Raw genomic sequence first — 19,937 nt, forward strand, 5'->3', positions numbered from 1 at the left:
GATAATGGCCACACTGGGCTCAGCCTTCTCACAGTCCTATTGTTGGAAGACTGGGTCCTCTCACAGTCCTCCAGATTGTGAGGATCCGCAAGGAATCGATGTCGGGGGGGAAGAGAGGTTATATCAATAACATGGGATTTCAAACACCATCAAGAAAAGAAACGGGAAAACAGAGAAGGAGCAGAGAATGAAAGTCAGGCAAATATCAGTACAATAAAATGCAATTTAGGATTCTCATCACTTGATGCATGGCTCTCAATATGCCAAATTAAATTGAATCAACTAATATTTGTACTTGTATGTCTACATCATGCACCTCCCACCTCTCCCAAGTGCTCTTTTCCAGAACGGCCCTGCCAGCTACTGTTCCACATACTGCCACCTCCAGCAGCTACTCAACGCAGTGGGCGTCACCATGAGTCACAGCCTTGTTTTATGGAGCCACGGTTGCCACATTTAAGAGCCCATGGCACTTTATCGTATGCTAAAAAACCACTGAGATGGCAGTGTGCCTGCAGCGCATTGTGTACATGTGCAATAACTATATTTGAGACAAAGTAGCTACAAGCAAGGCCATCGGGAGACACAGGAGGAGGCCTCCCCCGCTTGCGTTAACCTTTGTGGTTTTAATTACCAGTAATGGACATCCTACACAATTACTAACCCGCAGGGTTACTGATTGAAAGCTAATTGTTTTCGCCCCCCAACATCAACTCATAAAGCCTCGTAGCCAGGGCCACAAGCGTGTTTAACCACCGTCTAGCCTGGTGGACGAGTGATTGAACACGACACCTGGCAGGATTCTAGGAGGAGGAGAGGCCTCTTGTTTTCCCTTACGCACAGTCTCAACAACTACAACTCATTTGTGTGTTGTAAATGCAAAGGTTGTGGTTTTGGCATCTGTGCCCCCCTGCGAAGAGGACTGCTAGTTACATGGGCTGGTCCGTAGGGGCTCATGTTTGAGGGCAGGGAGCGAGCAGGGGCAGGGGCCACCCGCATAAGTAGATTAAGACCCATCCGATGCACGTAGTCGCAATGGATTTGAGCTCAATTCTGGTGCTGGTTCAGAGTTAAAAGCTATGTTTTCACTTCAGTTACACAATCTTTGAGGATTCTTGAAATCATACAAAATAATTAAAAGTTCACCCTTTTATTTATCATCAACGGTACCCCTAAACAGTCTCTCCACAGAGCAAACCCCCCCGAACCTCATAAAATAAGCCCTAAACAAAAGCAGTGTTTTGCTTGGGTCACATCAAAGGAGGAGCCTTTTGCTGCCGTCGTTGTGCCTTCCCAGCTCTCCTTGTATCGCTCACATCAAAGACAACCTAGCCAGCGAGAGACTGCCGGCTCCTTTCTCCCACCCAGGTTTCCAGCCGGTCCTGGACCCAGCCTGTCAGCCCGCCAGCTGAGGTAACTAGCCAGCCAGACCAGCGCTTTCTGTACGGGGAGACATATGTCTCGCAGTAGCACTTCTGCTGCCCTTCTTGAACTACCCACGCCACTGCAAGATGACGAGCCTAGTCTTAACCAAAGGAGCACATTCAAGAGATTAATGTTTTCAGTAAACCACAATAACAAAAAAAACTCCAAACACTGTCCATAAGTCAATTATTTGAGTTGTAGAAGAAAGTGGCTAAATGTTGGTATGCATGGCGGTTAGCAAGCAACCGTACTCTTCATTCAATTAATAAGAACCATTCCGTGGTCAAGGCAATGGGAGCGAGACAAAGCATCCTGATAAAACAGCGGGGAACTACAAGGTTAAGGAAGGAAACCCCAATTCGATTTCGAGGAGGGAGGAAATCAGATGTAACATGGCAGTGGTGCGTAGCCTCACGCATTTCCCGGCCTTTGACTCCTAAAACCTGAACATGTGGGATGTGATGTCTGATTGGACACACAGGAGTGTACGGTTTGTTTGTGGTGAGCCTGATCCACCACCGGAGGGGTTGACAAAGCTCTCGGCGATAATTGGCTCTGCTGTATCGATTCCGACGTGGTCACCACTTCTGCCATTTTCGGGAACAATGCTCACAATATGCCATCATTATCATCTGGAGACGGACGGTTCATGTGGCTGGTCACACCGCTTTAGAGTCGTCCCGGTAACCCATTTATAACGAGCATCTATCCAGCCCCACATGGAAGGCATCAGAATGAGCTTTGAAAAGCAAGTCGTGTCCCTGCCTCATAAGAATGCAGCATTGTATTTCTTATTAAAAAATACCCTAGACAATTTTCGGCCTTGAAAGTCTTTTCTTTTATTCTTATACTGTGTATAGTATAGATCACACAACATCTTTTATTTTTTAAGAGATGAAAGGGGGTGGGTCTCTGGTTTCTAGTTTCCAGTCGAGTGCCCGACATACCGGGTCAATTTATTTAGCTTTTGGTTTGGCTAATAGGATTTATTCCTTACAGAGATGCACACAACAAAGTCCTCTACTTATGCTCATTCGCATATTCTCATGCAGAACATGGAACATACTAAGGAATGCTATAACATATTCACAGCGGTTTTCCATGACGAGCCTGCTAAGAGCTCCCTTTTTGCCGTTATATACGTATATATATAAAACTTTATTTAACGGCCGAGAGCATTCCACTTAAGTGTTAGAAGGGATGGGGCAGGGGGGGAATTAAAATGTCGGAGTGTCAGTATGGACGTTTGCCAGGTCCTAAGGATCGTTACGTATAACTTTTTGTATACGCACACATCTGAGAACATGTGTGAGCACTTAACATGTGTGTATGACGCTGGACAGTTCCAACAATACAGTAAAATAAATCAAACAACAGCAGCCACTGCGGAGGACCGCCGCCTCACCTCTGATGACGCAGCGCTGAAAGTGACCAGGAGTAGGGTCAAATCAAACGGGACCTCCCATACTACTGGATCAAGTGTGCCAGACTTAAACGCACCGCACTAGAAAGAAAAGCGTGAAAAAATAGCTTTCTTTGGATTTATGATGCGTGAAGAAAAAAAAGGATGGTCGGGAAAAAATACTGAAAATTTTGACAAATTATACACAACGGCCCCCATTACGCTTCAAATTTTCGTTGTTATAGTTAGAGCTTATTTTCCTTTGACTTCCAAAATGTTTGCTCATCCACCTCGCTTTCTTGATTTTGGACGGCAGTGTGCGCAAGGCCGTAGGTCCGACGTTTTGGCGAGCTGTTCTCGGTCTCGGTTTAAACTCTTACTTTCCAAACCTCCCAACGAGAAGCCATTTGAGGCCTGCCACCTGCCAGCCCTTAATTGGCCAGTTGAATTCCCGTCAGTCCCGAGTTTCCCTGCCGGGGCAGTGGGAGATAGGGGATTGGAATGCACAGGAGATAGAAGTCAATTGTAAATGACTGGAGGAGGATGGCAGGGAGTTACCCAGGTCAACACATTAGAGCCACTTTAATAAGTACGGCTGGGTCAGGAGTTCAAACCTACCCTGAAGTGTGTTTGAGGGAGACAGTGTGAGCAAGAGAGAGGGTTGAATTCCAAGGGAAAGGGAATAAGCCAGAGATGGGATAAAAGTTAAACCCTCGAATCCGTAACGGAAGGCAACTGCACCCGACCGTGGAACAAGTTTTTCGTTGTTTATACGATACAATATCTAAATGTTGTAGGCATTTGCACATACATTCATTGTCCCTTTGACTTGCATTATAATAAGTCTCTTCCTGCTTGACAGTGGGTGTTGAATGCTGTTATTTGCCTCGGCCATATGACTGTATATATGGATGAGTGTGTCCATGTGTGGGTAGCCTCCTACATCTTTTCTGTATTAAATCTGATCTTTCACAGTAGACCCACGTTTATTTACTCAGAGCACTAGATACCCCGACTCCTAGAGAATGTGCACAGAGGCCACCGGCGTGTATAATATTCAGACCTCTACAGCACATTCTGCTCTTCACACCTTGTACTGGATACCCTTGAATTTGGGAAAATGAATTTACACATGTTTTTTCGGGCCATGCGGCAACCCCTGTGGGCTTTCAGGTGTGTGTGTGTGTGTGTGTGTGTGTGTGTGTGTGTGTGTGTGTGTGTGTGTGTGTGTGTGTGTGTGTGTGTGTGTGTGTGTGTGTGTGTGTGTGTGTGTGTGTGTGTGTGTGTGTGTGTTCGTGCTTGCGTGTGTGTCTGTGTGTTTGTTTGATTACCTGGGCGATGTTCTTGTTGAGCAGGTAGACGGCGTATTCAAAGTGGAAGCGCTCTCCTCTGGGGTACAAAGGGAACCTGTGGAGGATGGAGAACAGGGTGAGTGGGTGGTGGTCGCACAACAAGTGGTTTTCATTCCCCCTAATCCACTACTAGGAGCACGACAGCCGGAGGAGAGCAGGAAGAAGAAAGTAAACCATTATTCATGTGTTGTATCAACCAGCAAACAACCATCCCGGTAGAGAAGCTCTCACAGCCCCACCGAGCCCAGTGTGGAGGAACCCAATGAAGAAAGCCTGCAGAATATGGAGCCTGGATCATGGATTCAATGGTAAGATTCATAAGGGGGGGTGGGAGGGTTCTGGCGTTCATTACACTTTACTTTTGTTTCTTTCATCGGGCAATGATCTTTTGCCGATTGTCTTGGTTCCCTATGACCAGCTGTGTGTAATGTCGGCAACGTATGCAGGTGGTTGGTTGGTTGGTTGGGGGTTTGTGTGTGTGTGTGTGTGTGTGTGTGTGTGTGTGTGTGTGTGTGTGTGTGTGTGTGTGTGTGTGTGTGTGTGTGTGTGTGTGTTTGCGAGGGTGCGTGTCTGTGAGCGAGGAGGGTCCCGTTACATTCTGTGAGCATACCTCACAAGGATCCCCCTAAAGCCCCTGCTCTTGTTAAACTGAAATATTAAACAAGATTGGGAGGCTCTCGAAAAAAAATAACTGTCCACCCAAATCACATTGTGAAAACGAAGAGAACTTTCTCTCCCTCTCGGCGTGGTTTGGAGAGGGTCATTTACGCCACTCAGACGTCTTAGTTGGGAGTGATGATTTGGGCGCCTCAAACAACCACCACCCCCCCCCCCCCCCCCCCCCCATGGCCTAAACATGGGAGAGCTTGTGGACAGAGGAGATTGATAGCCTCGGGTGCTGGAGGAATGCTGACGTTCTGAGTGGTGGGAGAGAGGGAAGAAAAAAAAATACAGAGTCCTCTACCAAGGGCTAAAGGCTGGCCTCTCTTCCTGTCATTATGCGCTTATGTCTGCTGATCTCCCACAGCGAGGAGAGCACCGGGAGCGCAGCCTCACAACCTGGACTCGCCTCTGGGCTGACAGGCATGTACAAGAACCTGTGTGCCTTGGTGCACGCACGCACACACAGAGCTGAACGCACGCACGCATAGAGGTGCAGGCGCGCACACACACACACACAGACACAGAGGTGTGTGCACGCACACACACACAGACACAGAGGTGTGTGCACGCACACACACACACACACACACACACACACACACACACACACACACACACACACACACACACACACACACACACACACACACACACACACACACACACACACACACACACACACACGCTTTGAGGGTTCTGGTGATAGTTGAGGATCCAGGAATCATTGTGAATGGTCAAATTCCTCTCATCCTAAAGTGAATTAAATATCAAAGCTGAACGTGCACTGTTTTTTTTCAGCTGTCACCGTTGTCACACAAGACAGAATACGCAGACGTGCAGATGTTGCTCCATCACTTCTGAGTCAACATTATGTTCTTTTTTTTTTACGACCCTTTAATGTTTTCCTCCAACAACTACCATACCGTGTCTCAATACTTGACACCATATTTTCTTTGAAAACACATTGTTCTAATGAACTGAACTATGCATGCATGTCTGGGGTTAGTGTTATGCTTAAATCAAATAATTTCCATTTTCAAACCGTTCATGGGCAATTTCCGAAATAGATATGGAAAGAATTGCGCATAGAACCACATTGAAACGACTAAAAAGCACTTAAGCAATCGATGGGCTGGGCGAGTGAGAGTACATGGTGTGTGAAAAGTCTGCACAACAGGTGCCGCTCTGCTACACAGCTGTAAGACCCGATGCACACACATGGCTGAGTCTGCATGTGTCTGCATGTGTGTGTATGTGATCTCTCTCTCTCTGTGTGTGTGTGTGTGTGTGTGTGTGTGTGTGTGTGTGTGTGTGTGTGTGTGTGTGTGTGTGTGTGTGTGTGTGTGTGTGTGTGTGTGTGTGTGTGTGTGTGTGCTGAAGCATGTGCGCATCTGGCAAATCTCCTTCCTTTGTGTGTGCGTGTATCTTATGTGGTATCTGTGTGTTTGTGGTGTGTTGAACGTATGTGGTGCGAGGACCCAGTGTCTGCATGTGTAGCGCGTTGTGTGTGTGCATGTTAAGTGAAGGTGTGTGCGTGGTCTGTTCCCCTGGGGTCACTCGTCCATTAATCCTATGTCAGAGCAGACGTGGTGTTCCTCACCTCTCACTCAGAGCGACCCGCAGGTGCTGGAGTGTAAGGAGGAAGAGAGAGAGAGAGAGAGAGAGAGAGAGAGAGAGAGAGAGAGAGAGAGAGAGAGAGAGAGAGAGAGAGAGAGAGAGAGAGAGAGAGAGAGAGAGAGAGAGAGAGAGAGAGAGAGAGAGAGAGGGAATGAAGGGCGGGAGGAGGAAGAGTGGGAGGGAGGTAGCAAAGGAAGGGAGGGAGGGAGAAAGGGAGGGAGTGGCTGAGGGAGGGAGGGCGGGAGAGGGAGGGAGGGATGGAGGAAGAGAGGGATGAAGGGAGGGAAGGGTGAGAGGGAGGGAGATGCTGGGGGCATACCATAGAGAACACACAACTGCCTCAAAAGATCAGTCTCTGAAGTCAGCCGGGAACATTCCCAGTACGTAGAAGGTCGGGTTTATCGGTGACCGATTATGTATTTCATTAACCCCACGCTGCATTTAGAGTGCACTGCTGAAACCGGGCTTGAGCAGGTCATCATTCCAAATCACCCTTGTAGTCCCTCCCCCCTCGCCCGCCCCCCAAAGCGATATTTCATCATCACCATCCTGTTGTGTGTTGTTCAACCGCCCCACAGGGCAGCTCGCCCCCCTGTATGGGGCCGAGTGGCCACACAGTGGGACATCTCGTAGCTAGGCGTGTCCCTGAATGGCAGCCGGGGTCCCAAAGGAAAATGAAAAGAAGAGACATGGCTGAGGTCACTGCCTTGGACCAGCACATGACCAACAACAAAGGGAGAGAAAAACCCAACACACAACAACCCCCCCTGCTTTCTGAAACCCAATATCGCTTACATCAAGAATCAGTAGTTTGCTGAACATCATGCACAAGGCTGAACACACTTGCACACACAGACATATATACTCAATATAGGCGTGCCGTGGATGTATAAAAACACACAAATACACACACACACACACACACACACTAGCTCCGTCATGGTGAGGTGATTAATGACCCCTGTCCGATGCGTCTGAAATCACACTGGTGGGACCCTGGTTCACCAAACACGAGGAATTCCTCTCTGGGACGTTGAGTAAAGTCAAATATATTATTACACACCAGCAGGGAGGATCAGGGAGAGGAAGCAGAGGCAACAGTGGGATTTGACGTGTGTGTGTGTGCGTGTGCGTGTGTGTGGTGGGGGACAAAGCAGTATTCTGTAGGACAGAGAGGCCAGCCTTGTACTATACGTATGTATGTACTCTGTGAGGGAGCAGCTGAAAAGGGCGTCAGTGAGGAAGGACAGAGGGCCAAAGGCTCACATGTCCAAGACTTGAACTCTGGGAGAACAGGACGCATGAACAACAAACAGACCAATTGATGACAACAATCAACGGTGATGACAACAAACAAAATGGTGTGCTCTAAGATCAAGGATTAGAAACACAGTGGAGTGCAGAAGAGAGAAGATAGATAAATATGTGTGCAGTAATTGATGAGTTTAGACGGACACTAGAGGAGGCTGCCAGGCAAGTAAGTTCAATGTCTCCAGACTAATAAGGGAGAGAGAGGCAGCATCAGTCCCAGGTTTAGACTAGTAAGGGAATATCAGTCCCTACAGTTTTCAGTCACACGTCTACAGATTTGTCACTGACGACTAAACCTCAATTTGATACTTAGAGCTGCATTTTCTTTTACGATTGAAAAGACAATTTCATCAATTTGCCAGTATTTGTCCATGTATACTTGTTTTAATTGAAGGTTGCGATAAAACCTGCAGAATGCTTTTATTTTTTCTTCACTGAGCAGGACGAAACATATGGACCTAAACACACAGCTTTGCTAGTTCATTTAATTTGCCCACTGTCTCTCTCCCTCTCGCTCTATCTCAGCACGTCCGTCAATGGCAGCTTCCGGTCACACTGTCAGGCGCAGTGGAGCAGAGCTGGAGGGTGGATCTGCAAGGCACCCAGATCAACACTGGAGGGTCCACATTTGCATCCATGCATCCAGAGACTTGATTATGCAACCCTGAAATGTGCTTTCGTTTAGCCAACGCTTTAGCTCTCATTACTGCTGGACCCAAAACGATTAAAAAAACAGCAGCGGGTTTGGAAGCAAAAGTACATCTGTCACACACACACCCTCCTCATAAAGAAATCCCCTTGTGTGTATGTGTGTGTGTGTGGGTGTGTATTTTTCTACCATATCAGCCCCCCCACTGTATGATATTAAAGCGATGCATAGCACGCCATGCCGGGAATTGCGTGTAGACACAAAAATATGTAATTAATAAGGGTAGTTCCACAAGAGAGAACTTGGAGTGCATCGTAAAAATAAATCTAAGTACCTGACAGAAACCTCTGTGTCTCTGTGTTGTCATAACAAGACAGACCCAGTCTGCCTGCCACTTAGCCATTGGAGCTAGACATCCCCTTTCTCGCCTTCACAGACAAGCTGCACATATCAAAGACCGAGTTCCTAGTTAAAAGGAGGAAGCCGTTTTCTCAAGGATGAAGGGATAGGTCGAGAGATGGTATGGCATGTCCATTCTGGGGTTGGCCTCTTTTGTTCTGTTATTTTCGTTTGCGAGCGCGTTCCCATCGATAAACAGACAGATGAAACGTGAGCACGATTCCATGGGCCTCGGTGGAGATGAATACCGCACATGGCGTCTTTAATGACTTCCAATAAAGAGACATTTTACTGTCTCCCCAGCCGGATCCGTGGCTATTTGTGAGTGGATACGATGTGGTTTCTTGCATAACAAAATAACCCAATGAGCTCTGCTTTGAAGCACACAGTTGGACACACAATGCATGATTAGAACTGTATCGATAAAGAGTCAAAATGGAGGAGAGAGATTCCAGTCTCTCGAATCTCTTAAAATGGCCGTCCTCCCCTTAAAAAGCAGCAGTTTCTCTAGGCCTGTGGGGAAGAGCGCCGTGCAGGGGGTCACGGAGCTGTAGCTCACACACGGCTCCTGCATGCGGTGCATGCGTCCCTGCCTGTGTACCGTTCAGTGTGTTAAAGCGAGTGTCTTGGATCTCGGGGGAGCCATTGCGTTCAGTTAGAGGAGTGTACAGGAGAGAAGGGGGAGGAGGAGAAAACGGTGTGTGGCTGGGTGGTCGTGGCTCCGGCGTAATCTGGTTCCTGAACGCGCGGCGGGAATGGTCCCGGTGACTGGCTGACCGCCTCCAGTGTATACAGTGGGCCGGCATCCGCACATGTGTCAGCGAGCCTGTTTAGACAGCTTCATTAAGACTGGGAGAAGTAGCAAAACAACCCGGGATCGTGTGCCCGAAAGAGGGGGGCTCGCCGATATTTCAAACCCTGCTTGTGTGTGTGTGTGTGTGTGTGTGTGTGTGTGTGTGTGTGTGTGTGTGTGTGTGTGTGTGTGTGTGTGTGTGTGTGTGTGTGTGTGTGTGTGTGTGTGTGTGTGTGTGTTCTAAGGAGGGAGGGTATCTTGCCACACTATGTGTGTGTTTTGGTTCACCATAGTGCGTTTGAAAAGGTGGTCGGGTTGACCGGGGAAGGGGGGGGGGGAATGCCTGTACGTTTCACAACGCCGCTTTAACGTGACATTCTAAACGGCGTGGAACCATAAATCATCCGGCCCCTTCGCTTCGACCAAAAAGAAAAAAAAAAGAAAAAGGAAAAGAACACCTGCCTGCGACTGTCAGAGCCTAAACGGCAGTGGTTGCGGTATAAATCACGGCGGGCTGTAATCTCCAATATCGGAGGAATGATTACACTGAGCATCTGTCAGTGAAAGGTATTTTAATGGCCGCCGCCGCTGCTGCTCTCCTCTGTGGCCCCGCCGTGACTGCTCCGCCGTCGCGCTGCGTGCCGTTAACGCGTCTCCTGAGCGACGGCGCTCTCCCCCCCGCCCCCCCCCCCCCCCCCCCCCCCTCTCTCCCGCCCTGCAGATCCTGCAGCCCCTTGATTTCTTCTATGGTTTTAATCAAAACCAGAGCCGGAGGAGAGGAGCGAGGCCCCGTCCAGAACCCCTCGATGGTGTTTATGGGCACGGCGCCATCTTCGTTATCTTCCCCCAACCCAACCTGTAATTTGGTTTCCCCCCCTTAACTGGATAACAACAAAACAAATTAAAACACCTATTTACACTGAATGTTCCAACATCACGGTGGTATCAGGTCCGTTTGCAACTCAGTGTCACGAGGGTCTAAGCACAAAGCACAATGAGAGTGAGAAAGAAAGCGAGCAAAAGAGAATGCCCGGGAGAGTGAGCCGGACAGAGGGGGGGGGGGGGGGGGAAAGAGAAAGAGCGAGCAAGAGAGCGAGCAAGAGAGAGAGAGAGCAAGAGAGAGAGAGAGAGAGAGAGCCTGATAGCGTGAAAGATTCCGTTCTGATAGTCGTTTGGACAAATTCAGAGCTCGTCTGTCGGAGGAAATATGAAAACAGAATTTGATCTTCCTAAGCTCGCTGGGTCACTCTCCTCTAATTCGCAGCATCCCTCTTCGCACAGGCGTCTCGTCTATGGCAGATGCTTCTCATTTGCTGTGTAATGAAAGGTGAACACAGAACCATCAGGCAGGTTGCGTAACGGCAGGGCCTTCAACGTGATGCGAGGACGAGCCAACTGAACTGGCCCTCACCAGAGTTCCTTTCTCTCTCTCCAACGCCGTGAAAGACGTTCATATTTGTCCTTGAATGATAAATAGTGAAAGAACATACAGTAGACTAAATTCGGCCCTTCATAGGAGTGGCTAGGTCTCGTCTCTGACACCAAAGGCTTGATCTGTTGACGGCCTGCTGTGTGACTGACCTGGTGGGGAGGGAACGGGCGTGCGGCAGGGGTCGGTGTGAAAGGGCAGCGTCCGTCTCGGCCCGTCCACATGGACCACATTAGGAGACGTGAAGCCCATGCGGAGACTCATAACAATAACCCTGCTGCTGCCTTTTCCCTTTGAGCCTCGCGAAGTTCCACTCTTCTTATCCAGGCCTCCCATGGTTTGCCTGGCACTAACACGAGTACTTCCACCCGCTTTCCCTTTATACTTGATCCAGGTGGTAATGTGTAAATCCCTTCTCATGTATATATATATATATATATATATATATATATATATATATATTTATATATCCCCCACCACCCACCATTCTCCTTCAAACTGTCGTGAATAGGAAGAAAAATTTATGAAAAGAAAAAGGGGAAAGAGGAAAATGGATTGGCATTGATATGTGGGCTAAACCACGGGGCTGTCCAGCGTTTCGCTTTTAATAGCCAGGTTCTGGTCTCAATCACACGGAAGACATCTGGATCGCATCTCCCCACCCCCCCCAACACACACACACACACACACACACACCCATGCAATCAGACACAGCAGGACAAGGTTCTCCCCAGGACAAAATGTGGGCGCAATGTGTCTTTAGGAGCCCGTCGATTTCAGAGAATGTGTCAGGGAGGAGAATGCTGCTAACTCAAAATAGTGATGAGCTTATGTCAGGCAGAGCATCGACTGGGAAAGTTAGGCTCTCCACATAATTGAAAAAAACAACAAAAAAAAAAAAAAACGGATGTCCTAGGACCCAAGGGCAACACGGCTGATTTTAGTTTGACTGAGAGGATGGTTGTTATCAAAGTGATAGTGATTTAATCTTGGGCTGCACCACGGCGGGAAAGGCTAGTATGTCGGGGTCCATTTCGGAGCACTACACACCCCACTGACAGATATACCGTTACTGGTAATGGCCATTATATTTATTCAATATTTTTCGACTTCTACGAAGATAGTTGAGAAGCAACCAGCTGAAATGTTTGTCCCCTCCAAAAGTTGGGACTATTACCTAGTTTAAGTACAGGGTGGGGGCCCTTGTTACAGAGTCTATTCTGGTTGGGATCCTCAAGCACGTCCTGCCTGCCACACTGAGTGCAACGGCCCTTAACCACATGGCAGGGGCCCCGGGGGAACAGCAGAAGCTTCCTGAAGACCATTACATTTTCCCCGGTCAAAAAAAAAACCTCAAAAATATTGAGATTTGGGTTTTCATTCGAGCACGCTACGTGAACGATAGGCTGTCGGGCTAATTCTGCCACCCTTTGAGCTCGCGTTCCCGCATCGGCTAACTCATCATCATTGGCTGCCTCTTTCCGACACTTTAATCGCCAGTCTTTGTACACGTTCCCCAGTTTAGACTGGTTGCTTTCCGTCTTCCCACACATCATTTGGCTCTGTGTCTGCTTACACACGAGGCCTCGCGACTCATAAACTTTGGTGGGGTGGGTGGGGGGCAGGGGGTGGGGGGGGGGGGGGAGGAAGAGCCGTGGAGGCAGGGGAGTGAGGGTGAGGGGTCATCCGAGCGTATGGGGCTGCTCGGCTATCGAGTCGGGTCCGGGTTCACAGAGAGCCCTTCTGTCCCGACACCCACGGACTCCCAGCAGGTTTATTGTGTCTGACAGTGTGAAGGTAAATATCCTGCACTGTGGGCCTGGGAATCCCAACGGTGTAGACACACCTTTGGACCACGGGGCAATGACATACCACACGACCCCCAGCCCCAGCCCCCCCCCCTCCCCCTCCACCCCCGCCATGCCGAATCAGACTCAACACCTGCTGTCCGGACAAAAAAAAAAACGAGAGAGTTGGGTGCTTGACTGCGATGACGTCTGATTCCGATCAATGCTCCTGTGTGCCTGCACACGCACAACATGTGCACACACACACACACACACACACACACACACACACACACACACACACACACACACACACACACACACACACACACACACACACACACACACACACACACACACACACACACACACACGAACCTAAGCATTATTTTACTCGGAATGCTTAGCAGATGTTGGATAGGGAATCGTGTGCTTGTTTACATATCTCCATCTCACACATGTACTCAAAATGCATGCGTGTTGCGGCACAATAAAGCCAAGATTGCCAACATTTGTTCTCAACTTGTTCACTATTCAAAAGACCGCTGCAAGGTTATTCTAGTTTGTGGGCTGCGTAGTAGTCTCCGTGGCGAGCTAACATGTTGGGACGCACAAAGTGTAGCTCTGGAGAGACTTATTTAGTCCGGAGCCCCGTTATTATGACTGTTATTAACGTGGCTGGCCGTGTGGCCTGGAACTCCTCTCCTTCCCTGTCCTTAATTCACTATAATGAGTCGGCTCTGGGTTTCAAAGGCTTACCCCCGCCTTCGCAGCCAGCAAGACAACAGACAGCTTTACACTAGGCAGACAGTGTCCAAGCACAAGTGCTTGGATCTAAAATAATGCATGATATCGTTTTAATTGCAAGAGTGCAATAAACGCCTCAGAAGAATTTGATCTAAAAGGCACTGATCAGAACGTCTCCAGATAGTCTATTGAACAGATATACTAGTGACGATAGGAAAATAATGCTGCTGTGTTGTATCATAGGGCTGTTCTGTTACTGACGTACATCGGGGATAGGCTCTGCATACTTTTAAGGCAAGTCACTTAAACAGGCTGCGTGCGGACAGGAATCATCGCACTGCGACTGAAAGCATCGCGTGGCAAAACGTAATCCAGAGCCGGTGCCTCTTTCACCTGAATACTTCTCTCAGTCTCCTTCCAAGAGCATTGAACCTGCCCTTACTAATCACTTTGAAAAAAATTACACACATAACCAGCCCTAAAAACACTGATTATACCAATTTCCCCATCATTCTCCCACCTCTCTCCCTTACAGCAAGTGGGGTCATCATGCATGGAATGCCTGAATGCTCCAGTTGCTGCATTCCTGACGGTATCTGCGTGCCGCGAACGTGCAATTATTCACAATGCAGCATCATCGTGCGAGGGTTTTCACCTCGATTCACTGCATAGTAACGGGTAACCATAGCACACCCAAATAATAATTTAATCTCTGTGGCGCGATGAGTTCAGTGGAGGCTCCCTTCTGTAGCCTCACGTGAGAAATTCTGCCTTGTCATTATCTGCCACATTTCAACTTGAACATTTCTCGTAAATCGAGACTGTAAATAATTCAGCAATCATAGAAAATGTAATAAAATCGTTATCCAAATTCCACAAGGTACAAAACAAGGTTGATGGTGGCCCGGAGGTGCTGTTAACACACGACAATTTCAAGTCTCCAACAATGCGCCGTGTTATAAGACACAACTGCCACACCGACATATGTACAAAGAGATCAAAAGGGGGAATTTATAACCACTTTAGCTTGGAGTGCTCTCCATTTCAACCAGATATGGTGAAAACGACCACTTTTAAAAGATGAATGTGGCTGTATTGCGTTTGTACTGCTTTGAAATTGATTGTGGAGTGGCTTGGCCGAAAGGTATTGGTTCCATCCTCAATGTCCTCAACTTTACCTGTAGGCATCCTGGATCAAGAAACCCATACCATCTCCTTAATGATATGCATCTGTATTTTCTATGGTTTTGATAAAAAATATATTGATTATGTATAGATAACAGATGTTTCACACTCCTTCCCCAAAGGCCTCTTGAGTCTACGGTCTACGCTGCTGTCAAAACCTTTTAAAGGATTGACCAAGCTGAGCATATGCAGACATTTGTGATGCACTCAAAAAAACAACGGGATATACAATTCTGCATGATGTGTATTGGTAGAGACAGCCACGATTACTTTTGACTGCATTATTGATGACAATCACATCTTGTTTCAACTGAAAATTAAATGTCAAGCCAAGATACTTGGATATCTTGGCATGTCAATTCACATGTTTTGATTCAACCCATCTATAAAGGGTTTAATGCATTCAAAGTTATTGATTTCAATGTGCACTAACATTGCATTAATCAAGGGGGGGGGGGGGGGGGTAAACTGATTGATTCTTAGTAGGTCTCCGGCATGGACTGGGCTTAATTATACGTTGCATTTATCATGTTAGGTTTAGTTGGAGACAAATACTATGCCACGGTCTGCCCAAAAAATGTGCTACTTATTTTGCTGTTCTTCTGTAGCTTGTATACACTCTGTAAAGATATAAAAATCTGGAAATGCACTGATAATGTTCCAGAGAAAAAGATTCCTATACCAGACCGCTCCTGCACGCATACCAGGCTTGTGTGCATCGAACAAGGCCACAAACGATCTGACGGCTGGAGAGAGCAAAGACTGTATCGTGAGGAATGCAGAACTACAACTGGTTCACAAGCCAAGGAAATACTTGGGCAGATTTCATTGTTCTTCAGGATTTGAGTAAAACAAAACATATATTCACTCATGTACATGAAGTTGATTTGAATAAGCCGTTTGGAAACCTGCTCAAGAAGACACTGCAACATACACACACCCAAGCAAATGCGCACGCACCTAAATTAAAACTGTGTAGATTGATGATTGAGTTGGTAAATGCGTTCCAGCAATTTGATCCACTTACTCTCTCTCCTTCTCCGTCAGCCTGTCGGTGATGGTGTCCTTGATGGAGGACCGGGAACCCTTGTGGATAACTGGATACCGTAAAGGGATCTGGAGGAAGCAGGACACCATCAGGACCAGGTGCGCCGTGTAACCGAGGGCCACTGCCACGCTCCCGTCATCCTTTGCTGTGGTGAGAGATATGGAGGTTCCAGCTGTTTACAACGTCAAATCATGGCGCTTGGCATCGGAGAATATGGATCAGAGGCGCCATGCTTGTTATTGAACTAATCAAAAAGAATCAACAAACAAAACAGATTTGTTGATTTGTTGATTGATTTTTTTTTTTTTAGCCTCATGTGAACTGACATTTGATCCAAGATCAAACATCTTCAAAGCATACAGTCAATGCCATTCTGTCTGGTGATGTGTTGGGGATGGGTGTTCATTATGTGAAGAAATAAACTGTTGGAACATAATCCATGTCCACATCTTGTGAATCCAAACAACATTATATACCGAAAGGGCTGAATCAAGCAGAAGATGTTTTTTGAAGTATTCACAGAAGGAGGCTGTTGTATTTATGTGGGAAAGTATGATGAGAATCACAAAAAAATAGGGTTTCGGTGGCAAGACAAGTCTATGGCCAAGAACATCTTGTATACAAATTCCTAACTAAATCCAACAAAATTTCCGAGAGAAAGACGGTTCGACAGGGTAGGATGTTGATTGTTGGTTAAAGGTAAAAATTACTTCACAGCTCACAAGTAATTCTACACCGCAACTGAATTGCTCTGTTTTGAAAGAGCAGAGAACCACTATACTGAATACAACAGAACTTGGCATGCAGGGCTTGTTTTTATCTACATAAAAGAGATTGCACGTTTTTTGTTGCATTTTTGCATTCACGTTGTTGCCAACATGGCACACAGGCAATTGTGGTCCGGCGTTTTTCTCCCCGCCAACTTACAAGAATGTCAGGTCAGTTAAAGTACAAAGAAACTGATGCAAGACCTTGGGGTGCAAACTTTGATGGACAATTATGCTAAAGAGACAGGTAGAGCTTAGTGTTTGAAAAAGATTATGGTAATGAAAAAATGAAAAAAAAAATACTTTCTCCCCCTGGTGAGAAAAGCACTTCCATTGACCCTGACCCCTCCTGATAATGTGGAACATCCTCCCCTTCAGCCTCAGGGCGTTTCAGACAGACAACCATCCAGAAAGCTCTAGACTTGATCATGCAGCCTCTGCGACGGACCCCACACTCAGTGAGAGCAGAGGTCAGCGGGGAGGTCAAGTGCGTTGGGTCAGGGGCCATTCTTTTCTCCCACGTTATCTCCCATTTCTCTCCGACATTGGCTAACAAACCGCACCTCTGTTACCGACCACCCTCAAAACCACACGACTCCAGCTCAAAGGGAGAAACGAACAGATGGGAGATGGAGGTTAGGGAGTGAAATGCTGGTTAGGATGTCTTTCTCGCTGTCTACCCCCCGCATGCTTGGTGCTGTACTCACTGGTAGGTGTCCACCTTATCAGGGCTTAAAGGCAGGGGCAGACGCAGGGCACAGAGGAACAAACCACCACTGCAAATACACATCGACTGTCAACGACAGTGGTGCAGTGATTTGCAGCAGGCCTGGCTGGGTGTTTGAGCTGAAGGGGGGGGGATGGCGAGAGGGAGGCGATAAAGAGCTCTGTACTCCCCTTCTTTATTAAGGAATTTCAGCAGCAGGGATGTCCCCACAGCGGGGGGGCGGAGAAGTGGCGATAGGTTGATCCTGAATTATGGACTCAAGAGTGTCCCCCCCCCCCCAGCTGTGAGAAAAGTTCAGCACGGGAACACGCAAACGTTCCGGAGGATCCCGATGTTCCTTCAAAACATTGGATCCCATACAGACTGACAAATAATAAATTGTATTTTATTATCTCATATTTTCATGGCTCAAATGTGTATCTTTATTATACTGTCCTTACACCCACCAGATAAGTTGGAGTCTAACACTGGGAAAAAGAGCTATCGCACAACAGGAACATGGTGAGTTATGCCTAGTGCTCACGTGTTATAGAAGAAGGCAATCTGTCCACCGCAGGAACTAGGAACCTTTGGTTTTCCACTGCAGGAACCAGGGTCCAAATTAAGTTCCGGGGACATAATTTGACCCCCAAAAATGTCCCTGCTTGGGGGGTAGGACTTTCCAAATGTTCAGGAACCTTGTGGGTGGGGCTTGCAGTGCTGAACATATCTGATTGGTGGAAGGCTCGCTGCAGTTTTTTTCTGCCATTTCATCATCTGCAGCCACAAACCTTCAGTTTTTTTGTTCACTTTGACCTGCAGTAGGCTAAATCACAGTCCTCTTATTGCATCCACAGTGGATAACTACATTCATATAATCATCGCTTTCTGTTATATGTGTGATCATTCATCTCAATAGCAGTCGGGCGCTACAAGGCAATGTTTATTTGCAATGCGGGACATGAGAATAGGTTGAAGCTATGATATGGGGGCTACACCCGTGAACAGTTTGAAGCCATGAAGTCAGCATCACTCAGTTTAACTGTTCCAGTAAGGTTTTCACTATCAATGTTTTTTTTGCTGAAAAGAAGCCAAAAGGCTCCATTTCGAACACTCTAAATCTATCTACTATGAATCCATCCAAAACCATTAGGCTTATCAAGGTGGTCCTTTACAGAACTCTCGCCACAATGTTCTCTTTGGACAATACGACATCCCCTATGGCCATCCACATTGCGTTTCTGTGGAGGCGAACACCACGATTGAGCCGGCCTGCTGCTGATCTTACCCTTGCTAACTCCTCAAGTCTATGGTTGAACGACCGCTTCTTGGAACACCAACATTGTTGAACGGCGTCCATTGGTCAATTATGTGAGTGGGGAGAATTGGGAGAGCTTAAAGTATTTAGAAGGGTTTTCACAACCTCAGGAACACATTTCGTCGTCTCCCTCTGTTGAGTTTGGTCTTAAGGACTATTTTTCTTCTTAAGCCATATGAAGACTCAAACGAAGATATTCTGGAGATGTGGAAAATAAGGGTTCGGGACCTGATTCTCACCACTGGGGCCTCGTCCAAGGGGTTCAGATACACAGGAAGCAATCTTTTGCATTCTTGGATGATGAGGAGCATTTTGAGTGGCCTGATGTATTCTAAGCTTGCTTCCAAAATGGGGTTGGTGAATTGTTATGTTCAAACCTTTTTCAGTTACTGCTTTTCTACCCTATCATCGTACTTCATCTGGCCCGAACACACACACACCCACCCACCCACCCACCCACCCACCCACCCACCCACCCACCCACCCACACACCCACACACACACACACACACACACACACACACACACACACACACACACACACACACACACACACACACACACACACATCTACCTCACCCACCCCTTCGCTCTTGATCACATGGATATGTGTGTCAAACAAAGTCTTTGTCATAGCAGCATATTTACATTACCGCCTGGCGGAGGCTGGGTCTTCTCAGGTTTGGGAGACAAGAGGATGGGATCGTGTTTATTGTGGGCAGATAGTGGTTTAGAAACAAGACTCCAGTAGGTGGTCAACACAGAGCCGAGACTGCACGGCTGCAGAACATTGAGTATCCAGTCCTGTTGTGATCTGCCCGTTAAAAACTTGATGAGCTTTTTCTTTTTTAGAGTTGGACTCTAGTGAGTCCAACTCTAGTGAGTGTTTCAGGATGGCATTTTTATCGGCCTTTTGGGGGCTGTAAAACTGCACCATTACGGAAGTTGGAAACTATTCTACTAAAATGATATTTTCCGCCATTTCATGTGCACTGCCTACGCGATCGTATTTATATAAACTGCCCTTTAAAAAATATATTTTTAGCAATAGAAAACATGCAAACCGGGATGAGCCCCGATGTCTGAAGGACATGCATGGAGGCATCTCTAACATGGGGAGCCAATCAGACCAGCTGTCATTTACCTTGGAAGTCCTCCGAGTTGGGCAGCTTAACTCCACAGATGACGTAATCCGACTGATTTGCCTGTGGATTTAGGTTTGTAGCTTCAGATTAAAGGCAATGACAAGGACAACGTAAAAGACAAGAACACAAAACAAAGTCCCTGTGGGTTAACCAGGGGTAAGGCAGCAGGGTGAAAGCCTTTAAATTATTTCAGT

The 19,937-nt window shown here is 47.3% G+C and overlaps 1 protein-coding gene across 1 annotated transcript in view; it reads right to left on the reverse strand.

Moving 5' to 3' along the window:
- uvrag (UV radiation resistance associated gene) overlaps positions 1–19,937 on the reverse strand; it is a 73,867-nt gene that overhangs the window by 25,162 nt on the left and 28,768 nt on the right. The window contains exons 11-13 of the mRNA XM_060057273.1: positions 19,743–19,803; positions 15,787–15,952; positions 4,159–4,234 (exon numbers count right to left, since the gene is read on the reverse strand). Coding sequence (XP_059913256.1) covers positions 4,159–4,234; positions 15,787–15,952; positions 19,743–19,803 — 303 coding nt within the window. The remainder of the gene's footprint in view (positions 1–4,158; positions 4,235–15,786; positions 15,953–19,742; positions 19,804–19,937) is intronic.

The sequence above is a fragment of the Gadus macrocephalus genome, chromosome 7 (genome assembly GCF_031168955.1).
Source record: "Gadus macrocephalus chromosome 7, ASM3116895v1".
Classification (NCBI taxonomy): domain Eukaryota; kingdom Metazoa; phylum Chordata; class Actinopteri; order Gadiformes; family Gadidae; genus Gadus; species Gadus macrocephalus.